Here is a 23,849-nt window from a genome sequence, read left to right as displayed (position 1 = left end):
GAACGGCATGGCAGCTCTGCACCCGGCACAGACCGAGGACCAGGGTGGGTCAGAACAGACTTGTTGGTACCAGGGCGTTATGAGACAGAAGCAAGAGGACGAGCATCTTCGGAAATTTCTACAGCAATCTAAATAGTAATTTTTGGGTCTTTTGGAGCTCAAAATAAAACTTTCTGTATCTTTAAAAAATTTTCCTTTTTTCTAGTAACTGCTTTTTATTTCACTAGAGTATCAGGTCTATAATGGTTTAGAAAAAAAAAAAAGGTTGGGAGCGGCCTGCAGGTATTCTGGTTGAGGTGCACAGTCCAGACTCTCAGCAGCACCGCCTCCCAGCTGATAGAGAGAAAAGCCCTTGGAGAGATTAACGGTGTACTTCCCCCCGCTCCACTGTTCACAGGTTACATGCTTAATCCTCAATTCCACCCAACAGAAAAGTGCCCTTTACAGAGGACATTGTAGCTACTTCACAGATGAATACGTTAAAGCGTAAAGCGGTAAACAGCTATGTGGGTCACAACAACTGGGACTCTCAGCCCTCATCCGGCTGACCCCGAGTCTAGGCTCCTGCGCTCAGTGTGCCCTTGCCCCGGAACGCTCTGCAGCTGCTAGGCCGGCCCTGCACGCCTCCCCGGCTCCGTCCTCTCTGCCACAATCGGGGGCTGACCTGGGGGGTAGGCCCGGACGGCAGGAAGGATGGAGGGCCCCGGGCGGTCACCCACTGGTGGCCACCAGCAGACTCTGAGTCAGAGAAGGACAGGATCAGAGCCAAGTTTTAGAAACATCACCACGGCTGGGGCAGGAGACACAGCTGGGAGGGGACAGGACTGCAGAGGGGCCAGGCGTGGCATTCATTCCCCCACCTCCTCACCTTGCTCCCCGGTCGGTGGGGCTGCGCCTCGCCCACCAGTCACCCAGGCTGACGACTTGCTTGCTCTCAGCTCCCCCGCCCCTACCCCGCTACCTGACCCAGAGCTGATGCGGCGGCGGTTAGGCAACTTGTCTCATGGCACCAACACTGTTTTGATCTTGAAACCGTAACAATGACAATGATAAACCATTCTTGCTTATGAAGATCAACAGGAAACTCTAATGAAACATCACAAACAAGATAAACCAGGACCTTAAAAGGATGTCAACCATGACTTACTGGGGACTCCTCTCTGGAATGTGATTCCAGCATAAAACCAAGCAAAATGCTTCACACACTTCATCATGTTAAACCTTTTAAAAGGTTTTTAAAAGTTATTTTTTGAAATATAAAGCCAACATTATATTATAGACGTTAACTTTAAAAATAAAAGCAAGAAAAGCAGGCAAGGACTTATTTAACACCAAAGTTGGCAACAGATGCTTCAGGCAATATGAGATACATAAGATAGAAAATAAAGGGAAAAAATGTTTTTAAAAAGTGACAATGGTGCATTCAGACAGCCCAAGGAAGTCAGTCAAAAAGATTTCATGTGATAAATATTGTTATATACAAGGTAACTTCCTAAAACTCAATGCATATTCATATACAAAAATAATAACTAAGAATGACTCAGATGGTAAAGATCTGCCTGCAATGCAGGAAACCTAGGTTCGATCCCTGGGTCGGGAAGATCCCCTCAAGGAAATGGCAACCCGCTCCAGTATTCTCACCTGGAAAATCCCACGGACAGAGGAGCCTGGCGGGCTACAGTCCATGGGGTCACAAGAGTCGGACACGACTGAGTGACTAAAACAACAGTCAGTGAGAATGAGACACCAAGCTGCCAGTGAGGGGAACTCTGAATGAACAGGCAGTGATTTAGCAAGGCAAGAGCTGGACTTAGAGGAGATTCCGAGGCTGTATGGGAGGAATGAGGGTCAGGAACAAACGGCGCAAGTGTCATGAGTTCAGGGGACCAGGACACCACGCCTGTCACAGGACGCGGCACTGACTGGAGCCCTGTGGCGCAGGTTACACGGCTCACTAATGTGTCTTGAACATGAGTTGGAGGCTACTGGACTGACAGAAAAGCTCTACGTACGGAGAGGAGGGTATGCGGACTTACACATTTACCAAAACTCATCCAACTGTACACCTAGGATCTGCATGTCTGTGGTATGTAAAATCTCAGTTAGAAGGAACAGACCCAACAGCTGACAGCCGGCAGAGTCTCCACTCTTGATTCCGGACACCTGCCATCACTCAGACAGTGGAGCTGGGCTTAGGCATCCAGCTTCCCCACAGACCAGCTCTTCACGAGGCTGAGCACGCCTCCTGGGCCTGTCCGCCTTGAAACCCCAATCTGTGTGCGCCTGGGCACCACATGCACCCAGCTCCACACAGTGCCCCCGGCTACCCCGGCTCAGAGCAGCTCACAGCCTTGGCCTTCCTCAGCCCCCAGGAGCAACCACAGACCAGACACCGGTACTGCAATACATTCAGCTTAATCTGGAGAGTTTGTGACAGTCACTTTTAAAATACAAATCAATGAGGGCAAATAGGCTATCTGTCTTATAAACAACTGGCTGTTGATTTAAGTGTTTCTGTGCCTGAAGGACTCCCAGAGTCCTGAACACGGCTGTATCCCCCTCATCGATGGTGTCCTGTCCCTCAGCACAGAGGGTGATGAGAGGCCCCAGGGGATGTTTACGGCCCAGGGGACCAGCCCTGGACCCCCGGATGTGGGGCTGTGTGAAGGCTCCCCGAGTCCTGCTCCATCCAGCCATCCTTCCCTTCCGCTACTTCGGGAAGGAGGGCTGACAGGGGAGGGCTTGGGAGACTGAGGCCCCCGTGACACACAGAGACTGCTGTCACCACTCGTCTGTCCCCAGGGACTTCTGAGGCGCTGCTGGCAAGAGCTGTCCCAGGAAGACGCTTCCTGCCAGGAACCCCAGAGGTGTGTGGGCGGAGGGCTGTGCCCCTCAGACCGTGAACTCGAGGACCCAGGAAGGCAAGCCTGGGGCCTGCCCGTCTAGCCACCGGCCTGCAGTGGCGAGAGGCAGTGTCTTGTGTGCAAGCGGCCGCTTTAGCGGGAGTCGTTTCTGTGTGAGCATGGCAGCCATGCAAAGCCACAGAAACGGTTCTATGTCTGAGCCCGCAATGCCACTGCTGATGTCCTAGAAATATACCCGGAAAAAGTCAGTTGGGAAAAGCAAACAAGCAAACAACCCACTACTACAAGTCTGAGGGCACCAACGCTCCTGCTCTGGACAAGATGGACCCTCCTGCCATCTGGCGGGACAGCGGGTGCCCCGGGGCTCGAGGAGTGGAAGCATCGCGCGTGCGTCAGTTACCAGAAACCTCTCCTCCTTCTCCAGCCAGCGCTGGTCCTCCTCCATCTCCTGCTGCTGCCGGATCAGCCGCTCCTCCATCAGGTGTGTGGGCAGCGCCTGCCCGAGGCCGCGCAGGTCCAGCGCCGCCGAGTCCTGGGGGTGAGGGAGGGGCGGTGAGGAGGGTCACTCTCAGGCGTCCACGTACGGTGCTCTTACTTTTTCTCTGTATGTCTTTCCAAAAAAAATTAAGCAGAGCAGCAAGGGTGGGGGAAATAGGCTCTCATGCTCTGCTTGTGGGAGCCGCTTTTCCTTGGGCTTCAGGTTAACGTGGCTGACACAACTTTAACAGGTATACAACTGTTCTCTTGCAGGGATATATTTTAAAGAAGTAATCCAAGATGTGTGCACAGAACGCTTCATTAAATAGAGCAAAAAAAGTGGAAACGATCTGGAAGTAAAACAGTGGGAGGAGGGTTAAACGTGACACACGCATGTTATGAGTGTAAGGCATGTTTACTCCAAGGGAAAGAACATGAACAGCAGACAGCTACAGACGTTCTTGGATTTAAAGAAGTGTTTTTTAACACTACAGGAGTGGTTCTTGGTTTCACCAGGAAAACTTAGTAAAAATTAACATGGGTGGCTGAGCTGGAGGCTCTGTCTGTCCACTGGCCTCATGTAGGGCTCTGTTTTTTCAAATGAATGGACTAATGATGGTAGCATCTCTTTATTTTTTAGTTAAAAAGATTCACAGACCCAGAGAACATCTGATCTTAGAATCATCTAAACCGAGAAATCTTAGGATTCAGAATGAAAGGTGCCTTGGGTACAGCCTCATCAATTAACAAGGCAAAGCCCAAGGACGTCCAATTTACCTCCACGCTGGGCTGCCACATGGATATCTCCTGTGGTCTGTGATTCCACGAATCTGTTTGGTCCAAGAGAGATGCCTGACCTGGGTAGATGCTGCCAGCCATGGCTGTGACTCCATGTGGGCCAGGGTAGCCAGAGACCTGCGGATGAGCGAAGCGGCTAGGTCACGCTCTGACACAGTGTGGCTTCTGCATGGTCCGGCTTCCAGGTGACAGGAAGTAACCAAGACTGCAGAGGACAGTGTGGCAGCGGAGAAACGGCTCCCCAAAGGCCTGATGTCCAAGGCCTGATCCCTGGGACCTGTCAACACCTTACTCGGCAAAGGGATCGCACAGACGTGATTATAAGTCAGGACTCCTGGGACGGGGAGGTTGCTCTGGACTACCCCAGTGGACCCAAGGAGATCATAAGGTCCCTAAAATGCAAGTGGGAAGCAGAAGGGAAAAGAAAAGGGGGTGTGACTACTGAAGAATGGTCAGGGAGATACTGGGGTTTGGATGATGGAAGAAGGGGGTCTTGAGTCAGAAGTGCAGGTACCTCTAAAAGCCAGTAAAGCAAGGAAATGGACTCTCAACTATGGCCTCAAGAAAGGTCATCTGTTAGCTTAGACAGCCAGTGCAAATGTACACTAGGAAAGCACACATTCTCTACTTTGCACACTTCTTACAATGCTGAGCGCAGACCATCCTCGGATGCAGAAGCAACAGGAGGCCAGAAACACGGCTAAGCTGTCGCTCTATAGGCCCCTTCCTGCCCAGCTCACCGTGATGCCCCCAGCGAAGAAGAAACAAGACCCCCGCAGGCCTGTCCTCTCATGAACCAGGGCAGGTGGTGGGAGAGACACGGCTGCACAGGCTGACAGTGATGGCGCAGGCAGAGAAAGAGTGTTTAGTTGGATGTGGAGAAAAACGGCAAGGCAGAAGGAAGTAGGAGGCGTTTCTCTGTACGGTTCTCGCTCAGTCAAAAGAAGGAGAGAGAAAGGAATCTCTCTCCTTTTGCTTCCCTAACTCATCAAGCTGCTTCTGGATGGCAGGACTGTCAGCAACTTTTTAATGAGATAAAGTACAGTCAAGTCTGCATTTCCAAACATCAATACACCCTTCAGTGAAGATCTCTAGGTGCTGATTTATATCAAAATTCCATACTGATGACACTCAGTAAACTTTTAAATAACTTATATAGACAGCTCTCACAGTTTATTTGAATATTTTAATCAAAAAATATTTTACTAAACATGAAATGCTATTATCAGTTACTATGTTTCAGTCAGAAGGGATATATTACTGCCAGAGAACTTTTAGGAATTTTCACAACAAAGAGATTTCAAACCATCTAAGGCAGTTTTTCTATATAACTCCTAACCACGTGCAAGGATCAAATGGCAAAGGATCAAGGCAAAAAGGCCTGCGGGAAATGCCTTATCACTGTTCTTATCAAGGTGAGGAAACCTGGCGCTTGGCAGAGAATTGTTCATCTGTTTGATGACAAAGATATACGTGTCAACCTATCAACATCAGCGTGTATAGCGTACTCCCCACTCTGAATGTGAAGAACGAAAGAATGCAGCTGGCACCTGGCGTGGACGCATACCTGGTAGTGATTGGTCTGTACCGTGTGCTGCGGGCTGGGGTAGAATCCTTCACTGGACCTCGGACTGGGGTAACCAGGTCTGCTGGGCTGTGGACAGATCAACAGAGCATCATATGAATAGTGTTCTGATTGTTTTGGTGAATCTGCCTTTTGTTAAAAAGAACAGAAAAGAACAATTTTATATAAGAGCTTAGTTGGAAAGAATGACATAGGGTGTGAAGACATTTCATTGGGGGTAACAGTCTTCTCAACAAATAATGCTGGACATCAGGATACCACATGTGAAAATGAAGCTGGATCCTGTCTACACAACATACACAGAAATTCATTCTAATGGATCATATCTCTAAACCTAAGAGCTAAAACGATAAAACTCTTCAAAAAAGAAGGCTCAGGAGTAAATCTTTGTGACCCTAAAGTGAAAGTCGCTAATCACGAGGCTTTGTGACCCCATGGACTAAACAGTCCATGGAATTCTCCAGGCCAGAATACTGGAGTGAGTAGCCTTTCCCTTCTCCAGGGGATCTTCCCAACCCAGGGACTGAACGCAGGTCTCCTGTGTTGCAGGTGGATTCTTTACCAACTGAGCCACAAGGGAAGCCCTTTGTGACCCCGGGTTAGGCAATGGACACCAAAAGCTAGTCAACAAATGAAAAAAAGATAAATTGAACTTGGTCAGAATTAAGAACTTTCGCATTATAAATAATGAGGTTAAAAAAGTGAAAAGACAACTCATGAATGGAAGAAAGCTTGTGGGATCTTAGTTCTCTGACCAGGGATTGAACACGCCAGGTCCTAACCACTGGATTGCCAGGGAATTCCCATAGAGTAGTTTTTTAATCTTTTTGAGCCACACAGTAACTGGACCACTTAGGTTCACTGTGTAGGGGGACCTAGTCATGAACAAACACAAGGGAAGGGGTAAGTCCACACAATAGAATAAATTTTCATCAACAGCAAACAGGCAGTGGGGCAGTCTGCTGACCCGTGTTAAAGGCTAGAACAATTTCCGATTACAGAAAAGAGCCTCAAAATATACACTTTGAAAATGTCCTAAAGAAAGAAATGTGAGGCTATTTAAAATTTTAAGCTGGCTTCACCTTTATTCTGTAATACAAGGAAGCCAAACTGCCTCCACCTCTGCCCAAGAACTTATTTACTAGCCGAGCTTTCAAAACTCAAGTCACGTGAAAATTATTAAAAATCACAGAGATTGAGATACAAAATCACGTTTAGGTGGAAAAGGTTCTTCAATTCTGTGAGTTTTCGGGGACTGCTGTATTGTTTGTGCTCATCACCATCCACACAGAGTTCCTCACACTTCTGGAACCAAAACACGTGCTGAGAACACACAATCTCATCTGGTCGTCACGACACCCCTAAGAGGCAGGGAACACTAGTACCCCCACTTCACAGATGAAGAGAGTGAGGCCGGGAACAAGCAGGGAACCTGCTCGGTCATCTGAGCCACTGGTGAGTAGATCCACTTGATTTCTGGGCCTGAGAAATGAACTCCGAGGCTCTCCAGTGCCGAACCATTCCACAGCTGTGGCTGAGAAAACAGGCAAACCTCTATACATGCAGGAGGCCTGTGGAGGCCGCAGGAGCTGGGGTTTATAGCTTTCTGGTGGGTACCTGTTGTTGCTAAATGAGGAGAGACAGAAATTTTCTGGTCTCGTCACTAACTGCCTCAGAGGGACCCCTCAGAATAAAGCATGTGGCCCTCCTTCCCTGGGCCTCAGTTCTCCCACTGCTGGAGGAAGCCCGACTACAGAACCCTTCACCTCTAAAGTTCTGAAGAACTTGGTCAATAGCCTGCATTCACTGTAAATGTGTAATAATATTTCCTGTTACACAGTTTAAAACAATGACCAAGAAAAAAAATAGGTACAATATTTACTAGCACATTGTGTTAAAACAGATTTCTGAACACTTTTCAAAAGGGAATGAACTGTCAGAGTTCTTTTAATATATTTTTAGCTCATCAAATGTCAAATAGCAGTTCGCCATTAACTGCAAAAAAGCCTTTTATGTATACTGTCCAGAAAATGATCTGAGCTGTATTATTCTCTGCAAACAAGCTGGTGTGTGAAAACACCATTCTGTCCACGGCAAAAGGAGGACAAAAAATCCTGACCTGAGGGGAACGATCGAGGGCCTCCCAGCCCCAGCATGGCTGTGCAGTGCGAAGGCCTGGTCACCGGCTGCAGGCCGGGAGGATGGAGGACAGGGCCGGGATGCTGCTGACCGACCTCAACAAGCGGATGCAACGCGCTGCCTGCTCCACAGACAACCCAGCTGCTGGCCACAGGCGAGAAAAGGGCAGAAAATGTGCTCCAGGTTCTCAGCAGAAGAAAACCAAACCCCAAGGGACAAGGTCAGGTGGAAGCAGACTCCTCTCAAAACAAAGCAAACTGCAAAGCATTTACGGCTTAGGTCCCCAACTTCTGCAAAGAGAAACCCCTGAGCCAGGCATGCTCACTTCAGCCTGACGATGAGGGGGGGGCGGGTGGTCAGGGAGCTGGGAGGTCACATCTAATCCAATCATCCGTGGCTTCAAACAGCTGGAGGCTGCAGCACAGATTAGGAAAATGAGTGCACAGGAGGGTGGTACTCAGAGAAGCAAATAAGAAACCAAAGTTGCAGTGCTAACCCTTAGAATAACCTGCTGTTTGGTTTTCTCCACAGATAGCATGCAGCTGCCTACACCAAACCCTCAAGAGTCAGCAGGAGGAATGCCAAGGTGGGGTGGGGGCCTCGCTACCTTGGGCGGCGCTTCGTCGGACCCTCCAGAGTCCCAGGACGCGGTGACCTGCCTTCTGGACTCCATCCTCATGCGCTCTTCTTGCTGGACCTTCTCTTCCTCCAGGATTGTGCTGGGGAGACAACACAGGGTGTGAGGGAGCTGCTGCTAGGAGCTGAACACTCGGGACCCGCCCTGCCGCCAGGAGCCCCAATGAGAAAGGGAGAGAGGATCGGGTTTCCAGCTTCCCAGAAGGACTCCAGAGAAGCCTGGATGCAAAGGGCAGGTCCGCTTACAGCCACAGCCCAGGTAAGGAAGGACAGCTGGCTGGGAAGGGAGAAGCTGAAAAACCAGAGCGGAGCCAGGATGGACGGTCTAGACGTCCAGCTCCCTTCAGCGGGACTGCTTCCCTGAGCAAGCCCCACGGAGGCACCACATCAGCGCTGTAGGAGACACGCCCCAAACGGCCCGGACGACCTTCCTGCCAGCTTTCACTTTAACCAGCACTTCGTCTCGTCAGGAAGAAAGGAAACTCTTCTGAAATTCCTTCTGCCTTTGCACACGCAGCTCAGCACCGGGTCTCGCGGCTGCTCACCCGCCAGGCAGCTCAGGGCTCGGAGCCCAGGCGCCGGCCCCCCACCCCCACCCCACCACCCCGGCCCCGGGCGGCAGGGACCTCGGTCCTCCGGGCGCAGACAGCGGCCCCCACCAGCCACCCTGCAGCTGCATATGGAGGCTGCTTCAGCCCCAGCCTCCCAGGGAGGCGTCCGTGAGAGGGTGAGGTCAGCTGCCCCAGAGCCTCCCCTTCTAATCTGGGAATCGCTAGCCTGTTTGCAGAAGAGGCTCTGGCTGCCCTGCCCGAGGTGAGGGCAGGCTGCTTCTCACGCAGCTACAGCAGGAGAAGATGCACAATCCATCTCCCGACCGCCCTGAGTCAGCAAGCCCTCACTACACATGGGAGGTTTTTTTTTTTTAAAGGGAAGGGAATGTTTTCCTCAATGACCACATCAGCACTTAGAGAAAAGCGAAATTTAGTCAGAAGAGCTCATCCCCTCTTCAAAATATGATTTCGGTTTCCTTCCCACTCCATGTAGACGATCGTGGCTGAGAAAACAACACTAAACTTTTAAACGACAGGGCAGGACCGGTGGCACCCTCGAGGCCGCTGTGCCCGAGAGCCAAGACCGTGGGGACCTGGCTAAGATCCCACGATTCACGGGTCAAAATGCGCCGTGTATACCTGTCTGAGAGGCTGTGGCCCCTGCTGCACTGAGAACTCCCCGTTCCCACGCGCCCAGAATGAGCACAGACCCTGGATCACACTGTTGCAGTGATGACGGGACGGTGGGCACTGAAGCCGGCACGGGCCGAGTGTGCGCGCGGGCCACCGAGGAAGACGGTGCGCCTCAGGCCCACGCCTCACAGGGGACACGGGCATGCCAACGGGAGCAGGGGTCCACCGGCATGAGAGAGTGCCCCCTCCGATCACGAGCACCCTGCTCTCAATCACTTGACCCTCAAAATAAGTAACAGACTCCAAATCAGAATTTCCAAAATTTCTGTAGTTTTAAACAGCTGAAAAGTCCCAAAAATCCAAACAAAAAAATCAAGCAAAAAACAAAAGCAAACCAAACTGTCCTTATTTCTAACTTCCTCAAATTGTTAAAATAAGGCAAGCTGTGAGAAGGCCAAGTGTGACATATTTTTAAAGGCAATGGGAACTCTACTTCAAACAGCCCCATGAAGGCACTCTACGTCTGTCTTCTGGACTGGGTCACCGTGACCTGAAGGTGACTGCCCCCCACAAACACCTCCAAATGGGTCGTGGGAGGCCCTTGCCGTCGGGAGACCCCTCGGGCCCCCCCTACCCCGACCCTTGCACCCACACTCACAGTGCCCCTCTTCTCTGACCCACTGACTCCCTTCTGAGTCCTCCTTCTCAATCCTTCACCACCTGCTACACTGGACAGGAACGCAGGGTAACCAGGCGGCCTCGTAACCAAGATAACATGTCAAAGTGTTTCTGAGAAGAAGTAATTTGTTGCTTAGAGCAGCTCAGAACATAAATAACTCATAAAGAATCTGGTTTTACAAGGGAAAGACTCTTCCATAGATGGAGTAAGAGTGCCCATGAAGACATTTCTGAGCTTTTCTCTTTACAGTCGCTGCGGAACCCAGAGCAAAAAAACTGGAATGCGCACAGTGTCAAGGAGGTCAAATTTAAACATATTTTCCCAAACTACAAATATTTTTAGTAGCAATACATTCCATTTGAGAGCTTTTAGCTGCCTAATGTGAACTGGCAAGGAGCCCACATGGTTCTTCCTGGGACGGTGGTTTCTAAGTCTCAAACCCGCCGAGAGATAAAGCAATAGAAGATAGTAAGACTTCTCATTTAACAAACATTAGAGCATGTGATAATCATTCTTTGTTTTATCCACGAGCCTTATCTAGGAAGAGAATTGGGAAGAGAGGGAAAAAACTATTTAACGTGAGTTTTGTTTTTACTTTCCTCACTTTAGGAAAAAAAAGTCAAACCAGTCGCCGGCTCAGAGTAAAAGGACGTGAACATGTGAAAGCACGCTCTGACTCCCGGCAGCACCCGTGCGAGCCTGGCCTCCCAGGCTCCGCAAGCTGCCGTGGAGCGCTTTCCCAGGATGTGACTTCACGTCTAAGGTATTTTCATGGAGAGCAAGAAAGAGGTCTGACAGCTACTTCGTTCCCACCACGAAGCGGAGATACTAAAGCAAATCTCCAGCGCGAGCTTTCGAGTGGACAGGGTGACCGGTCCTGAGGGGGGACCAGCTGCTCCCACCATCCCAGCAGAAGGGACAGAGCTGGGAGCTGGGTAACCACAGGCAGCCAGGGCATCTCAACTTGTGTCCTCGTACATAAAGAACAACGACGCTGCCCATCCCATTCACTGTTAGGATGGAGAGATAAAGCAGGGGAAGGAAGCCAGTAGGGCATTTCAGTAAATGCTATCTAGTTCTGTATTTTTACATGCCTTGTTTTTTTTTTTTTTTTTAATCTATTTCATTTCTACAGTGTTCTTCCTGATAGCGATTACACTGCTATTCTTTCCTTTGAAACCACATTTCTTCTATGCTTAAATAACTTAAAAAAAAAAAAAGATCGCACTTTGATCACCTAAACATAATGATTTTATGATGACATCACAAAATTTGCTTTGGATAGAAAATCAGTCTGGATTCATAGCTACTTAGGCTAATCTGGAAAATACCCAGAGAAAGAGCACCAAGAAACCGAAGGGGAAAAAAAAAAAAGCCAAGAGGGAAATGGCTTGTTTTAGCAAGTTCATGGGAATACCAGTTTTGAAACATGATCTCTTATAATTACCCAACACTGCCTCACCACAAAGGAATGGAATTGACCTTTCAACAAGCACTCCCCCCACCCCCGCCTGGGGATCTTTGCAGAAAACAAGTCTGGAGGCCTGAGACGAGGCTGGAATTGTGGGATGGTGTCTCTGCAGCCACAGTAACCTCTGCAGCACGGGGTTCTCCTCTCCTTCTCTTATAAACACACACAGCAGACCCAGCATCTCGTTTCACGAACACAAAATCTGCATTTCGCTCTACTCACTATGAGTCTCAAACTTCAGGAAGTTATGCACTTCTGCTTGGCTACTGTGTCACACGTCTCAAAATTTTTAAAAGTTATTTCTACTAGAAATCTTACTTTAAAATGGTAACCTCTCTGGTATTTTGGGCAAGTTGGAGAAGTTCCTACGTGACCCCTCCTCTTGCAGAGACTAGGTCAGAAGAGAGAACCTAGACAACACCTAGGACCTGAGACAGCACTGAGCAGTCAGGTCTGGGGGGAGGGACGCTAGGAGGAAAGAATGGCACCGGGTGAGGCCCATGATGATGGCCACTGGCCAAAGAACCGGCAGCCATCCTAGTGGTTTGAAGAACCAGAGGACTGAGTTTGGGTCACCACAGCTGGTGGAAAATGAGGGGGGAAATGCCAGGAAGAAGACAGCCAGGGAGGGGGTACTTCAAATTCTGAGTATAAATTCTGCCTGAATCACTTGCTGACCCTTGTACCATGCACATATAGGGCAGGCTCCAGGCGGCCCAGCTGAGACTGAACTCAGCGGAACTGAGACTGGAGCTCATAGAATGGAGAGAGCTTGCAATTGAGACCTGCCTAGTTAGCTGCCTGCTAAGTCAACCAACCAACCGGTCTTCAGAGGAATGACACTGAATCCGGAGTTGCCACAACTTATCAGCCACAAGTCCAGGGCATAATCTAAAACCACGTGATACACAAACACACACTAAAATGTAACCCAGTCCAAGAGGAAAAGAAATCTAAAGGAAGCTGACTCCAATGGTGACTCAGAAATTGGAATTAGCAAGCAAGGACTTCAAAGAGCTGTTATTTTCAAGGACATATAGGAAAATTCGTTCATAGTTAATGAAAAGATAGGAAATGTCAACAGAGAAATAGAAACTATAAAAAAGAGTCAAATGAGAATTTCATAACGAAAACCAGAATATCTGAAATAAAATCTCCATGGGACCGGATGATCAGTAGGATGGAGATGAGAGGAGAGTCAGGGAGACTAAGGATAAATATATCAACAAAATTTATCCAGTCTGAGGGACTTAGAGAAAGACTGGGGGAAAAGAGAGAAAGAACAGAGTCTCTGGACTCTGTTGAAGGACGCTATCAAAAGATTTAACATACACAGAATGAAAGTTTTAAAAGTAGAGAGAAAATGGAACAGAAAAAAACAGCTGAAGAAATGACACATTTACAGACTCAAGAGGTTCAGTGAAGCCCAAATACAGTGAATAAACCCCACCCACGCACATCCTAGTTATAAACTGGTGAAAACCAAAAATAAAGAGCAGATCATGGAAGCAGCCAGAAAAAAAATGACACATGACATAAGTTGAAGAATAATTTGAAAGACCAGTGACTTCTCCTTGGAAGATAGTGAAAGAAAGCTTTAAGGTGGTGAAAAAAAAAAAAGGAAAAATGCCATCGGTTCAGAGTTCTGTATACAGTGAAATGAACCTCAATTCATTTTCAGATTAAAAAAAAAAAACCACCACCCCAAATTAACCAACAGGTTCATACCACAAGAAATGCTAAAGAAGTTCTTCGATAGATAATTCAAGAAAGGTCTTTAGGGAAGAACAAAGAGCACTGTTTGGAGTTAAATATAAGATTTCCCCCTTCAGTTCAGTTCAGTTACTCAGTCGTGTCTGACTCTTTGCGACCCCATGAATTGCAGCACGCCAGGCCTTCCTGTCCATCACCAACTCCCAGAGTTCACTCAAACTCACGTCCATCGAGTCGGTGATGCCATCCAGCCATCTCATCCTCTGTCGTCCCCTTCTCCTCCTGCCCACAATGAATCAACTCTTCGCATGAGGTGGCCAAAGTATTGGAGTTTCAGCTTTAGCATCAGTCCTTCCAGTGAACACCCAGGACTGATCTCCTTTAGGATGGACTGGTGGATCTCCTTGCAGTCCAAGGGACTCTCAAGAGTCTTCTCCAACACCACAGTTCAAAAGCATCAATACCACAGTTCAAAAGCATCAATTCCTCAGTGCTCAGCTTTCTTCACAGTCCAACTCTCACATCCATACATGACTACTGGAAAAACCATAGCCTTGACTAGATGGACCTTTGTTGGCAATGTCTCTGCTTTTGAATATGCTATCTAGGTTGGTCATAACTTTCCTTCCAAGGAGTAAGCGTCTTTTAATTTCATGGCTGCAGTCACTGTCTGCAGTGATTTTGGAGCCCCCAAAAATAAAGTCTGACACTGTTTCCACTGTTTCCCCATCTATTTCCCATGAAGTGATGGGACCAGATGCCATGATATTCGTTTTCTGAATTCATTTCTTTGAGCCAACTTTTTCAGTCTCCTCTTTCACTTTCATCAAAAGGCTTTTTAGTTCCTCTTCACTCGATTTCCCCCTTACTTTCCTTGAAATGCTATTTAAAACACAAAGTGGAATCTTATGAGATTACTAACAAATATGAATATATATGACATCTAGAGCAGAAAGGATTGAAGTGGTAATTTCAAGTGAAATACAAAGATTAAGTCTAAGTAGACAGCATCACCAACCAACGGACAAGAGTTTGAGCAAGCTCCAGGAGACGGCAAAGGCCAGGGAAACCTGGCGTGCTGCAGTCCACGGGGTCACAGAGTCGGACATGACTGAGCGACTGAGCTGAACTGAGCGACTGAACAACAAGACGGTGAAAAGTTAAAGATGTACAGTGTAATACTTAGAGCAATCACTAAAGTCTGACACAAATGGTATTTCTAAATTGCAAGTTTGGGAGGGGGGGCGTTAAACAAGAGGAAGAGTCGCAGAAGGTAAGCCCGTGGCTTTGCAGCACCAGCCCCCTTCACCGAGAACGGACTGGGTGCCCCAGGGGCTGCTGCGTCCTCCAGTCTAGGTGAGGTGCCCGGGGACCCGGGACCCACAAGGAGCCAGCGCTGCTCCCACTGGTCCCGGAGCCCCTGCACCCACCTCACCTGCCTGCCCCCTTAACCTGCAGCCACTGGTCCTCCACTGTCCAGACAGGAGGGCAGATGTCCATGTCTGCTCCATTCCTTCTCCAGGTTTTCAGGGAGAACCCTGAAGACGGCATTCGGGGAAAGGGAATTAGGAACAGAGAGAAGAGAACTGTGCCAGAAACAGGGGTGAAGGGAGGGGTGACGGCAGCTGCCCCGAGAGTGTGAGGATTTCGCTGTGGGCACCAGGGGCGGCCTTCGGATAGTAACGGGTAAACGTGTGGATTCCAGCTGCGCGGGGAGCTTCATCCGAAGTTCTCTTACAAACAAGACCAGGCGGGGAAGCCAACAGAGTGAGGAGGAGTGCAGGGGCGGGGCAGCCAGCGACCCCCCTAGTGGGGAGGGGCCACCCCAAGGTAGAGACCAGGACACTGGTCCTGGGCTGGGGAGAAGAGGGCTTGGGTCTTGCACCCATCCTGTGTTGGCTGCATGATCCAGGCAAGTCACAGGGTATTTTGAGCCTTGAATGAAAAGGGCAACGGTATCTCATCCTTGAGAATTATGGTGAGATCAGCAAGGTAAATGGTCTGTGAAGCCATGTAAATACAAAGGGTTAACTTTTATGAAATTTAAGTTCAAATCTCACCAGAAATTTGTTTACTTCATGCAAAACCAAGCTGTGGAGCTGAAGGTAAAGCAAAGCCACACCTGTAAAGGTCTGAACATCAGGGTATGGGGTCCCCACAGGGAAGGAACAGGTATGATTAATTTTTCATGGAAAACAGTTTAAATTGTACATTAAGTTCCTATTAAGTTTATATTTACTATTTATTTTTTATTACTGGGAAGGCTAAGGCCCCAGACACTTTACACTGTAAATACAGGAATAATTGAAAAACAGGCTACTCTTCTAGATAAGATCGAGACCAGCAAGATGGCAACGAGAAGGAAGACGCTGGTATGATGACTAAGGGGGAATTCAGACACCACCTTTGAGAGGAATTTTGGGAGCAGATACAAAACCACCTGAAAAATACACTGAAGAAGCACAAGTAATCTCATGTTATTAGTTAAACCTAGAGTTTTTAATCTAGAGTTCACATTTTAGGATAAATGAAGAATCAGAAAGGATTTAAAAAAAAATTACGCCTGTAGAAGACGTCCATAAGACATCTACAAAATGTCAAAAAGATGTGCCTTTCATTTTGGTATCTGGACAACAATAGCTACCACTTTTAAATGTGAATAATTATGTTTTTTAAAACAGCAACTGATCATTTTCTGTGCCCAAGACTTTCAGGTCCCCTGTGGATGTTCAGATGAAGCTTTGTTTTTACTATTACTTACCAAGTATGTGTGCCCACCACAAGTATGAAAACTAAATGCATTTTAGATGACTTTATTTAGTTCTGGAGTATAGTAGGACTCCTGATTCCACTCTTCCAGGGAGTCTAAGTCACTCGCCCAAGGTCATGCATGTGTGCTCAGTCGCTTCAGTTGTGTCCAACTCTTTGTGACCCCATGGACTGTAGCCCCCCAGGCTCCTCTGTCTATGGGGATTCTCTAGGCAAGAATACTGGAGTGGGTTGCCATGCCCTCCTCCAGGTCAAACAGATTTCTCGAAGGCCAGTTTTGTATAATAAAGTTAAGAAGCAAACACGACAATATCAAGTTGTAACAACAAACACACAACAGCCAGCACTGCCCCAGACCCAAGCTGAAGACAAGGCTATGTGTTGCGGACACGGGATGAGGACCCAGCAGGCAAGCGCAGGCCCTGGCTGACGCACACCGGGCAGCTGCCTCCAGCTGCCACAGGGCCCCCGGAGACTCACCCTCACAGAAACTGACAGCACTGCTCCCACGGACTCGGGGACCACAGAGGGCCACAGCAGCCAAGCGCAGCACACGCAAGACGCAACAGCACAACAGTGATGGCCCATGGGAACTATGCCACCCTTCAAAGTCCTTGGGGGGGGCCCCTGTGCCTAAGCCAGAGACGCTGCCTTTGTTCTGCGGGACTTTCTCTGACACTCAAGCAAATTTAAGAAAACCAGCTGCAGGCATTCCGTGTAACAGTGTTTTTCTTTCTTCTTTTTCCTTTTAAACTAAACAGTGTTAAGAGTTTGCCCACCAGTCATAATCATACCCAGGGAGCTTACTGACTTTAGCTGGGTCTCAGATCAAAGTGCAGAGCGTGACAGTTGACAGCCTGTGCCCCAGACTCAGGTGGACTTGCCTTGAATCCCAGGTCGTGACCCGCGGTCAGTCAGCCACGTGGCCTGTTTCCATTTCCCCACTTGTAAACTGATGATGACAACATCATCCACACCTCCAAGGACCATGAGGGTTCAGCTGAAGTACTGTGTGAGAGTTGATGGCACTCAGTCCACACTGGTTTTCAACGCTGTGATTTCTACAGGTGACTGCAGAGGATGCAGACCTGCTCCCAGTGAACACAGTGTCGGTTTACCGGGCTTCCTGAAGCGCCCAGGGACTGGGGAGCCTTCCCGGCAGACACTTACTAGGGCAGTGTTCTTTAGGATCGAAAAGATCAGGTAAATTTTTACATACCACTTATATTTGTTTGTTTAACCTACCCTTCACACGTGAAAGTGACATGCTTAGAAACAAGGATCAATTCCCAAAGGTTCAAAGAAACCACGGCTGGAGCAACAGGAGGTTTCATCACTGCTGGGGATGCTGCACAGGCGCATCCACTTAGAAAAACAGGCGCTGTCGGTACATAAAGCTACAGCCTGCACGCACGCGGATGCGTGAACATGCACCCACCAGGCACTTGTGCATATGTGCTCCCCAAAGACACGTCTGCTATGTCCACACAGCAGCAGTCTTGATGCTGTCTGTGTCTCAAAGCTCCAAGATGCAAAGTAGTAGAAGAGAGAAACTACGGTAGAGTCATAATTGGTGCACATACAGCAACGAGAATGAGGTACAACCAGCTAAATAACACGGTGATCTCAAACTAAGTCTTGTGCAAAAATAAGTCATAAACAAAGAAGTACACACTGAATGACAGCATTTACGTAAAGCTCAAAACAGGCAGAACCAATCGATGGTGAGCGGTTACCCTCGGAGGGGGCGCTAATTGGAAAGAGGTCTCTAGTGGGTTTCTGGGGTGCAGGCAGTGCTGTTTTCTTGTTCTGGTTACTGTGCCCAATTTATGAAAATTCAATAAGTTTACTTCTTGGCATGTCTCTAAGTTCGCATCTTTGCATGTCAACAAAAAATTTTTTAAATAACCAAAATTAAGGTACAAAATTTAAATGGATAACTTTATTTATTGCATTCATTTGTTGAAAAGGGATTAAGAAGCCGCGCGTTAAATGCTTTCCTGCGATAAAGCTGACAATCTCTTCCTATAAGGAAGCACAGATGTCTTAAGTCACACAGAGCACTGCTCACTATGCTAACTTTGAACATAACCTCCAAAGGGGAAAATACACCCGTGGTTTATGTGGTCTCCTTGGCACAGTATCCGCCACATGATGAACTGAACCAGCAAGGGACTAAATGATTCCTTCACTCAAAGAATACTCAGTGCACTCTTATAACTTGTCAGGAACACAGTGCGAAGTGCTAGGGCATACACTATGAGAAATGTCCTACTGAGGGATTTCTTACACTTGCCAACAGGCTGCTGAGAGTTGGATCTCATTCTCCTCAGTGAGGCACATTTACGAACAAGGACCCAGGACAGGAGGAAGACCGGCCTTTCGGTCAGAGCTGAGCCATCCCAGTAGGTCCCCTCTGCCAACAAGAGTCTCTGAGAGCCACTGTTCTTAACTTAGGACACAGTGAAAACAAGCGGCAGTCCTTTCCCAGAGGAAAGGAGCCCCCAAGAACCTGAGTCTGTCTGCAGTGTTTCTCTTACGGCAGACAAGGAGAATGGGATTGGGGAACATTTTTAAGTGACCTGGGATAAGCATTACCCAAAATTTATTATTTTCTCTGAATCTTGCATATAATAAAACTTTCAGAAAAGTCACCAAGATTCTATTTTTTTGTGATTCATTGTTACATATAGCTATCCAGGCAAGCTATTATGTTACAAAGTTGTATTTTATTTGGCTTATTTGGTAGCCATATTCCACATGTTCCAAATACAAAGTTAAGTTTCATTTCTGACTAATACAAAACAAACAGGATAAACTAATACTCAAGGACCTGTGCTACCTGTTCACAAGAAAACATCTATAAACTGGGACCTGATGTTTTTATACATGTGCATGTGTGTGCGTATAAAATACTTGCGCTTCGCCCTCAACCCTCACCCGGGACGCTCTGGGGAGCTACCCCACCTTCATGCCATCCTCCGGCCACGTCAGCACTGCTGTGTGCCGAGCATGGGCTCGGCGGCTGTGTGGTCCTCACTGGGTCCCAGAGCCTGGCCTGGGGGTTGGGCGACACCAAGGTGAGTATGACGATCCCTGTCCTCAAGGAGCTTCAGTCTAGTAGGGGATGAGACGTACTAGACTGTGAGCTCCTCGAGGGCAGGAAAAGTGTCTGGTCCTCCTGCCCAGTGACCAGCACTGGCCCAGCCACGTGGTGCCCAGTGTTGGGGCAGCTGGCTGGACCGGGCCACGGCCGCCTGGGGCTGCGCAGGGCGAGCATGGCCAGAAGCAGCCAGAACTCCGGGCAGCCTGCGGGCAGAGCAGGGAGGAGGCCGAGGAGGATGCCAGGGCCCATCTCGGCAGGTGCAGGCAGGTGCCTTCCAGGCGGAGACGTGGGTTAGCGTGGCCCCAGTGTGAGAAAGGGCAGGAGGGCACCGGCCGAGACTCAAGGAGCCCCAACTGCTACTCTGGAAGCCTCTACCTGACGGGGTGGCAGGAACCCACTGAAAGCTGTCCTAAGCAGGGAGCTCGGGTAAGACTGACGGGTGAGGCGTGCGGGGCGAGGGGAGTAGGTCTGTAGACACGGAGGTGAGGATTCCCTAGCTGGTCAGCTGGTGTGCGCAGGCAGGCAGGGAATTACTGATGGCTTCCCGATGCTGGCGGAGACAAAGGCCCCACCATGACCCACAGAAGGCATGGGCAAGAGCCAGGCAGGAGAAGCCACAGCAGCTGTGCTCCAGGATACACAGTGCCCTGCAGCGGGGAGCCCAGGCCTGGGGCCGGTGAGAAAAGGTAGAACAGAAGCCAACGGCAGATGCAGCTGGGAGCAAAGCCACAGGGGGTTAAGACAATGAACCCAGAAGGGGCTCAGGGGATGAGGAGAAGTTGGTCGATACCCTGAATGACGGGGAAGGATGCGCCGCGGAGTCCAGCATCAAAGTGGAGAGGTTCAGGGACAGAAACTGTCAAACTCTGAGGAAAGGTCAACAAGGAACCAAACACATGTAGGAGCAAATCATGAAATACAGCATGTTTCAAAGTGGGCCCCAACACTGGCAGTGCATATAGCTGAACCGTATGGAGACTTTCAGCCTGGAGAAAGCTGTCTCAAGAGACCTGAGGGGCCATCACAGAGGGGCCCTGCAGCAGGACGGAGGTGGGCGGGTGGTGGGCGTCGCGGGAGTCACGGTGCGGCCAAGGACATCGGCCCCCGCCTCCGCCGGACTTCAAGATCCGGGGTCAGGACTGTGCCTGCTCCCTCTGGACCCACAGAGCCTAGCCTAGAACGAGGAGACACAGCACAACAGCTGCCGACTGGACAACTGGCTTCCACCTCGCACCCAGGCCCTGCTGCTCCCTCCTGGAATCATTTTCTGTGTTGAGCCGCCTGTACTGAGCCAGGCTGGAGGGTTCAAGCTCTGGTGGTGAGGGCAGGCTACAGGAGCTGCCCGGGATTCTGCACCCTGACATTCAGTGAGTTTTATGAAAAAAGACTGAAATACAGCAAATAAAGAAACTTACCTAAGATCAGGGAGTACCCCAAATAGGAGGCAGGTGATTTGGCACATTAACCCATGGTACTGGCTGGCTGGCTTATGTGTTATATTAAAGTGTCCTGCTGACTCAAGTATTAAGCCTCAATCTAGACTTAATTCAACAACTGCTTCCTGAGCACGGATGAGGTACTGGTCCTAAGCTCTGCCTCGAGGCTACAGGAATGCGTAAGCTGCACGAAGGCCGCCCAGTGGACGGTCAGCTCTGCACAGCCCCTCCGGACACTCAGCACACTGAGGAGCGCCGTGTGCTCCCCCCGGGGACGGGGCTGCTGTAGGCTTGGGTCTAGCGGCGCCTGGCACAGAGCAGGGGCCGCAGGAGGCAGCCCCGGAGCGGGCAAGGTGGGTGTCTGAGCTACGGTAGATAACACAAGCTCTGAGAGGACACCACACGGGTGGGTCTGTCTCTTTTGTGGGTGGGTGGGATTAGGGAGGCGACACCTGAGCTGGGCTGTGAAGATTGAAGAGGGGCACCCCGGGGGCAATGGGGGTGCAGGGGGGTGGAAAGAAAGGCAGAGAACAATGCGGGAGGTCCAGGCGGTCAGAGGCGGGGTGCGGCTAGAGCGGAAAGCGGAGTGTGTGCAGAGAGATGAAGAGCTGAGCGGGGACCAGGTCAGGAAGGACCCAGGAGCGGTGCCGAGCAGTCAGGCCAGGGAGATCTGATCACCTTCTCAACTTTAGAAAGACTCTAAGACACGTGCTTAAGACTAACGAAGTATAAATAAACACAAATCAGTAACGTAATCATGCTTGCCCAAGATGTACTGAGAAGAGGATCTGCCAGGGAGAGGCGGCCAAGGCCTGCCCCCACCCCTGCCCCAGCCCGGCCCCCTACCCCACTCCTACCTGAGCTGAGCCTTGAGCTCAGTGAAGCGGGGCCGCCGGCTGGGGTCGTACGCCCAGCACTTGGTCATGAGGCTGTAGAGAGTGGGAGGGCAGTTGGGAGGCATGGGCAGTCTCTCCCCGTTCTCGATGCGCCCGATCACGTCATTGTTCTTCACGCCTTGAAAGGGCTTCACGCCATGCATCAGGATTTCCCACATACACACACCTGTGGGGCAGGAGCAAAAACACAGCCGTGAACTTAGCAGGAGGAGGGCAGTTCCCATGTTTCAGGAGTGACTTCAGAGCTGGCACACGGGCCAAGTAAGGCAGCATTCAGTTAGCTCTGCTATCAAACAGAAACGGGAACGTTAGTTTAGTAGGATGGGAATGATGAAACAGTATTATCAAGAAAAAAAAGAGGTTTGTAAGAGGTTTATCTCTCTAAAAAAATCTACACTAGAAGACACACCGCCCCCCAGCTACAGTGGTATTTCACAGCATACCTCAGTGAACCAATTTAAAGAGGCTGAATGCATTTTAGATTTCCCTCCACTTTAGTCCAACCTGCTCACAACCACAGCAGCTGACCCGAGGCCTGACAGAGAAAACCCTACAGTTCAAGTCTTAACGCGTTCAGACTCTCAGATTCCTCTCAAGGCCCCATCACTTGGCGCACTGGCCAGGCAGATGTGCCTGAGAACACGCCCCTTGGAGCTTCTGCTGGTGCTGAACTCTCTAGATTCAACACTGCTCATCATCTTCATCACAGCTCTCCTCTTGCAGGTGCCTTTGTGAGTTCCTCGCCCTGCCCGCCACCCCCGACCCTGGAAACTCCCGTCTGCCCCACCACAAGCGTGGCCTGTACACCTGTTGCCAGGGCAGGGGCAGAGGGGCTGTGACTGTCTTTCGGCATCTTCAGCACCTAAGCTGGTGTGTGCCTCAGACAGGAAGGCACAACTTCACGTCAATGTGAATTAGATCTGAAATTAGCCAAAAGCCAAGGATTTTGAACAGTGTATGACCGCCCCCCTCAAAAAAACTGCCTTACTTCTGTTTTTTTTCTCACCAGTAATTATGACAATATCACTACTAATGACAACACCGGGTATCATTTCTTGAGACTTCAATGCGTGTCTGGAACCCTTCTTTGAAATTTACATCATCCTTAATCCTCACACCTTACATCTTTTTAAAAACTGTTGTTTATGAAATCTAAGATGCTATGGATTTTAAGATGCATTATTATATTACCAGAAAAGGAGGGAATATGCTGCCAACTAAATTATAATGTGATCCTTTGTTACCTCTTAGAATTATTTTACTCTTACCAAAGAGCTCTTTTAAACTCATTCAGATAAGAAAGTAGCACTGATATGAACAAAACCAAGTCTACACACGTGCATGCGAGTAACCACATAAACACCCCGAGTGACACCAACTGTGAGGTGCCACTGATGCATCACAAATCCTAGTTCCAGAAATGTGAAGAAAAACAAAAAACAAATAGGCATCTCAGGCCCCGAAATGAGGAATTCCCTTGAGACGTTAAGCAACCTGCTCCATGGGTCGCAAAGCAGACAGTGAGGTCTTAGGATCTGAAGCCAACTGGACTGCAGCCCCTTCTCCAATCTCAGGGCACCGTCTCCTGTCTGACTGAATTCCTTCTTTCACCTAATATGGGTTAAGGCACTAAATGGTTGTTGAAAGGCAACAGCAAGGAAGCAGAAGAAAAAAATGAGAACACATACTTGAGAAACATAAAGTTGTTTTTATTTACAGGAAAAAGAAGGTGCATAAACTTAACAGATCATCTCCTGGGAAGCTGTCTGAAATCCAGCAGAGGAAATACGCACAGAGGACCACGCACAGGATCGACGCGGGAGTGTCGTGACTGAGAGAGGAGGCGCAGGGAGAGCGGAGAAAGGGAGCCCACGTTGGGGTGGCACACCTGCCGCACACGTGGAAAGGGGACAGTCAGGTGACCCTGAAGGTCAGAACCAGTTTCAATGGGAGGAAAGGATGTCAGGATGAGGTGTCTGGAAAGTAGGGCGGAGACGGAGCATCATCCACACCAAAAAGGTGAGTCATTTAAAAATGCGGCTGGGAAGAGGGAAGAAGTGCTGCAGGATGAACGTCAGCCACACACACGCATGCCT

General features: G+C 49.3%; 1 protein-coding gene across 1 annotated transcript in view; it reads right to left on the bottom strand.

Annotated features, from left to right (window-relative positions):
* PTK2 (protein tyrosine kinase 2) overlaps positions 1-23,849 on the bottom strand; it is a 192,929-nt gene that overhangs the window by 15,286 nt on the left and 153,794 nt on the right. Inside the window, 5 exon segments of the mRNA XM_070382716.1 lie at positions 3,265-3,396; positions 4,119-4,256; positions 5,707-5,793; positions 8,471-8,582; positions 21,715-21,919. Of these exon segments, the coding sequence (XP_070238817.1) occupies positions 3,265-3,396; positions 4,119-4,256; positions 5,707-5,793; positions 8,471-8,582; positions 21,715-21,919 (674 nt within the window).

Source organism: Bos mutus, chromosome 14 (assembly GCF_027580195.1).
Source record: "Bos mutus isolate GX-2022 chromosome 14, NWIPB_WYAK_1.1, whole genome shotgun sequence".
NCBI lineage: Eukaryota > Metazoa > Chordata > Mammalia > Artiodactyla > Bovidae > Bos > Bos mutus.
This window is presented reverse-complemented; position numbering and strand designations above follow the sequence as displayed.